Source organism: Eimeria maxima, genomic scaffold (assembly GCF_000499605.1).
Source record: "Eimeria maxima Weybridge genomic scaffold, Emw_scaff56, whole genome shotgun sequence".
NCBI classification, from domain to species: Eukaryota; Apicomplexa; class Conoidasida; order Eucoccidiorida; family Eimeriidae; genus Eimeria; species Eimeria maxima.
Window position 1 is genome coordinate 52304 of NW_013566600.1, and position 5377 is coordinate 57680.

Below are 5377 nucleotides of genomic sequence, written 5' to 3' on the forward strand. Positions count from 1 at the left end.
TTTTTGGCCTCAACGTATCTGGACGCCCCTTGCCGTCCGTGGGAGCCGTGCCGAAGTATCACGGTGTAATGCTTGCCAGGCAATCACAGGGGTAAGAAGTGACCCCTCACGCTGATGTCATACTGCTAGTTTATATTGGCTAGTAGGCATTGGATAAGGGGCTGGAGTTTGCTGGGATGTTCGAAACCCCATCTGTAGCTGGTTGTACGAAGCGTGAACTTCCTTTCCTGAAGCAGCAATGCTAAACAGCGTGTGGAGTAAGTTTGTCCCCAGTAGAAGCCGTCAAATGCAAGAACCACAGCAAGAAGTGGTTGGAACGTGTGAAGGTGTTCTGGCGAGAGTTCCTCCTGCGGTGGCGGGAGGGGAGTACACCAGCGTGACTGTCAGCGAAAGTGATGGTGCTGGCGTTACGCTAGCACCTTCATCAGGGGACCGCGTTTGCAGCTGCACTGCTGACCACAGTGAATTCGCGTATTTTCTTTGCATATGCGAGGCTCAACAGCCAGCTGGTAGGCTCCCCATCAGCAGGGACGGCTGTGCGCCTGACCCTCGCTGCGCCAGTCGACTCAGTCATGGGTGCATTTGCACCGAATGCAGTTGCGCCTGTGCTTGTAGAGGGGCAAATGGTGCAAATGCCGAGGTGAATATAAGTGGCACACCTCTTCTATCTCCTCTGAGCGGATCTCCAGAGCGTAGGCTCCAAAGTAAGGACCCAACGTTAGTCCAAGATGGGCAAACAGGTCTTCCGATCCCTGCTGACAAGCCAAGACTAGGCGGCCGCTCAAGGGAACGCGAGTGTCTGCCGGAATTTCAGTCTAACTCCTGTGGCTTCAGCGTACCGCAGGATCGCCAAATGGCACCATCGCAGAACAGCGATTCCCAGTCTCAAGCACATTGGTTGACGCTGCCACCGTCTCTTCCTGTGGAGGAGGGGTCAATAGTGTCGAACAGCAGTGACTCCGGTAGGTTCCCACTCCCATTTTGAAAATCACGCGGTATATGTGCACTCCGCAGTGATTGATTGTACTGTTTATCCATCATCATCTTTGAGCAAGCTCGTGTTGTTCTCGTTTGATTATCAAAGCGACTGAATAGGCTTAATACGAAATGTTCGCAGGACACCCGGAGGGATGGGAACATGTACGCTGCGACGATACAGACGCAACGCATAAGCAGAGTGATGACACTATGCAAACAGAAGGGGAATTTGAGAGTAAGCCACTGCGTGGAAACGCTACACCGGGGCATCAGGAGGCGGGAACTGACACATTATCCGGATGGAGTTCACCTTCCGCCGAATTTGAGCTTATCGCTGACGCTCCTTGGTGCGACGTGCGGCAACTGCTTAGAGTTTCCAGTGGACAGAATGCAGTAGGAATGGATCTTGCATGTTCGGGTCTCACGTCTGCCTTAATGGGGGAAAAAAGCAACAGTAGCAACGCTGCTGAAGCGCTCGCCACAATGGGTGATGAGGCAGAAGAGGGGGAGGGCGCTACAGTTGCTGCAGATAGTGGCAGGACAGACCGTCAGGGCTGTCCTGTGGTAAAGCTTCTCCGTTCTGCTGTCTACTCAAGCATCCTATCCGGGTCAGATTTCATCCGGCGTCAGGGCACTGTCGGTAAGGCCCCCTTGGGGACGAGAGCAACGCCTGCTCCTGACTCATCATCAGCAATCCTCAGTGGATGGGGCGGGAGGTGGCAGCTTACTCCAGTTGATCCACCTCTAGACAACTTCTCCAGCAGCGATAGGAGAAGCGGCAGCGACCAGTTGCATCCTGCGTTTTCATATACGGATGAAGAAGTTCCAAGGGGGCTGCAGGGAGATCATCGTCAGTTACAGGCTCAGGTGCAGAATGTGATCTCCAGTGATTCTGATACTGTGAGGCCTCGCTCCCCTATGGGCAGCCGTTCACTTGCAGCCAATAGCGGTATGCAGCAGAGAACAGTACCTACTGACGAGGCAAATGCAGCGATCTATTTCGATTCTTCAAGTGTTGCATCTAAGGTGAGCATGGCTAGATGCGTTTCGTCTCTCGTGGGAACTGAATCAGGTTTCCCCCATATTGCTCTGAACCACATTGCTGTATTCCTACCCATTGCTCTCCTTTCATTTTGGTTGGCTTGGCTCTGCTCCTGTGCGTAGCTACGTCCATGTTGAGTGGGCCTTGTTTTCGTCGAGCTTTCGTGGGTTATGCAGGTGGAAGCTGCACCGTCTTCCGCTAAGGATTCATATACTGGTGGCATTGGACGCCGTCGAGCTTCGGCCACCGGCCTTCACGACCTCAACGTGCACCGTGTCAGCCTCGTAATAATTCCACTTGCCCTGATTTAGCATTTTGCCTTAATTGGAAACTTCAGGATTCTGTCTTCGGATGTGGCCTCGCGTCCGCTCTTGCGCCGTCTTCTGCAAGTTTAGCGAACTGGGGAAGAGAATGGCGTGCTGCCATTTTCCCTCCTATCCAGCTGTGTTATTTTGTGTTGGCCGGACACATATCTTGCATCGGCTTATCGATTGTTATCTAGATTATGTTATACTTCCATGTTTTAACGGATGCGTGGGACCATAGTAATTCTCAAATGATTCGTTCTGCATCGCTTTCGCACTGCTTACCCATTCGCTGTCCTTTCATTCATATGTTGGTTTCGCCAGTAAGTGTTTCTGTGTGTTTTATTGTTAAATGTTCGCACACAGAATAGTCACGCATGTACGCATTAACACTGCCACTTTTTCATAATTGGTGCAGTCAATATGGGACGATATGGCTGTGCGTGTGTAAGCACACAAGCAAGATTGCGAGATTGAACGCTACTTAACAGGGCCACTAGGCAGTACCACTCAAACAGTTACATCCACAGGCTCTATTGCTTCAGGTTGCTGCCATTCGAGTCCAACCCTTTGGACAGTGCATGGAGGCTTCTTAACGGTTATCTGCGTTTTTCTGGCCTCTCGACTCTATGAATCAGGCGCAGCAGCACTTGGAGGGTCAGTCTAGGAGAGTGACGAAAAGGGGCTTGCGGTTGAATATTCTGATTACATCCTTGCCTGGGGTGGATACTGGCTTGTTCTGCAGGCATATGTTCGCTGAGGTCAGCACAATTCTGCACTGTTTCATTCGGTTGCATTATTCTCCGTCGCTAGACAGTCTGCACGCAGAAAAATGCCCTCTATGGCTTTACTCAAGTGCTGTGTGGGTTGAGGGTTTTGTTTTATTTGGATCCAGTGGCAGGAAGTTAGTCGTCAGCGCGTCTCATGTGGGGAGGAGTTTGTTTTCCGCTCTCCCTGTCTCGTTCCTACAGTCGAGGGTAAGTTTCATTGCTCCATCACTTGGGCCTTCGCACTTCACAAGAAGATCTGTTTCATGGGTGTCCAGTAAGGAACAAGCGTAAAGCTCAGCGTACATCTGAGTGGATGATATTCACTTACACATTGACGCTGTGTTTGTGCTTGGACCTTGCAGTCCCGGTGATTGCGACTACAAGTTTTGCTTCTGCCCTTCCGTATTGTGAGCTTCGCCTGCTGGAGGAATGGGGACAAGACATGGTTCTGCAGCAAGAGGTGGCAGAGCGAAGGGTGTGCAGTTATGCGCCATGCCCGTTGAGTTTTATGAGTGGCAGTATGGCCTCGGAGCGAAGGCTTCACATACACATCTTGACCTTAGCTCACGCAGGATCGCCTCATCGGTCGTACGCCAGTGTCCTCCTGTTTTGCCACGAAACTTAGATTATACACTATTGTTTCTGTTGCAGGTTCACGTTTGCCTTTTTCTCATCCCACACTCCGCCCTACCGTTATCCACCGGAGTTCTGGCTTTGCTGAGGCGCCTCCGTGCCGTGGCCTGCATGCTCCCCGTTTTGATTGTGCAGCAGAGTGCATCATCAGAACAAATATTACGCGAGTAAGGCCATGCTAGGATTGTCCGCAGACATGACTGATGCTGCCTAGCGTTGTAAAGAGCCAAAGGGGATTTTTGCTGTTTCTCACAGTCCGTACTGTTGCTTGCCCACTGTGGTGCTTGGTGCTGCAGTAGAGGGAAACTTAGGCTGCAACTTGCGGCTTCTGATTTGGCGACTCTGGAGGAGATGCTGCTTCCCTTGCACCCAAAGCCATGGGGGCCCGAGGCTTGTGCACACTGCCAGAAAAGAATGCATGAAAAAGACCAACTTTCCCAAGTGCATTCTGAACCGTGGTCATTCCTGCTCACCAGAGGGCTTTTTAATGGTGACACAGTCAACTCCGAAAACCCTTCTGACGCCACGAACCAAGACACTCCAGAAGCACAGAGACCCAGAGACGATAATGAAGAGGGCATCAATAACAGCGTCAGTGGCTGTATCAGGAAGGCCTGTAGTCAACGGCAGCCCACTGAAGGTGAAGGCGAAGGAGGGCTGCGGCCTGACACATTGGAAGAGGCGTCAGCACCAGCAAACGGACTCCGGTGCAAGATGCAGGGATCTAGTGGTATCCCTCGGGGTCTCAACGCTGTTCACCTTCCACTTGTCCTTCAGCTGCCGCTGAGTGATACAAGTGGTGGTAAGGACTCGCGATGCGCATGCACAGAGAGGACCAGCGGCTCCAGCGAGGAAGTCACCACCCCGTTATCACTGCGCGGCATGCTGGTGGAAGCATCTGCGGGACTGCTGCATCGGCGAGCTGAGTATGGATGTTTCTTGCCATTTCTTTTCCAGCAACAGATGCAGCCTAACCGAACACAGAAGCTGCGTGGTTTGCAACAGTGGGAACATCAGGAAAAACAGCAGAGAGAACAGCAGGAGCACGTCGAAGCTCTTGTAGACCTTCGTCAATGGCAGATCGACAGGCATCCAAATATAGACACAGCAATGCAAATGCAGAGACAGCTTGATGGGCAACGGGAGCAGCTGCGCAAAATGCAGCAGCAGCTCCTGCATCTCCAGGAGAAAAGATTTTTACAGGAGCTACTGACCGAAGAGGCAGAGTTGGTGCCGCCCCACCCTAGCCCCCAAAGAAGTGTGTTTCTGCGGAATAGTGGCACAGACAGCGGCGAAAGAGAGGAGCTGCTTTCTCAATTGGCTCAGACTGGCGTTGTCTTAGCTCTTATGCTAGGCGTTGGTACCATTTTGTTCAGTAGCATGAAACGCGGCAACTTCTGAAGGCTCAGAGGCACCGTTAGCTTCAGACCTCCCGAATGAGTTTTTCACTGGTTTTCTCATTGAAGCAATTGCCGCTGTCCAGGAATTGATTGGATACGGCCTTGAGAGCATTTCCGATGGCAAATGGACTAGCGTTGCCTTCCCACGTGCATACTCAAAATAAATTATCTGCTCGCAGTGAATTGCCTAGTAGTAACCGTGTGCCTACGAAGGCGCAGCTCGAGAGAGGACTTACGGCAATAGCAACA

General features: G+C 51.8%; 1 protein-coding gene across 1 annotated transcript; it reads left to right on the top strand.

Moving 5' to 3' along the window:
- Nucleotides 1-286: 286 nt before the first annotated feature.
- Nucleotides 287-5129, top strand: EMWEY_00008790 (hypothetical protein, conserved; the record flags this gene model as incomplete). The annotated part of the gene is made up of 8 exons (XM_013482252.1): nt 287-962; nt 1118-2004; nt 2197-2304; nt 2964-3086; nt 3221-3302; nt 3458-3570; nt 3747-3895; nt 4025-5129. The coding sequence occupies 8 exons, from the start codon at nt 287-289 to the stop codon at nt 5127-5129; spliced, it is 3243 nt and encodes a 1080-aa protein (XP_013337706.1).
- Nucleotides 5130-5377: the final 248 nt, after the last annotated feature.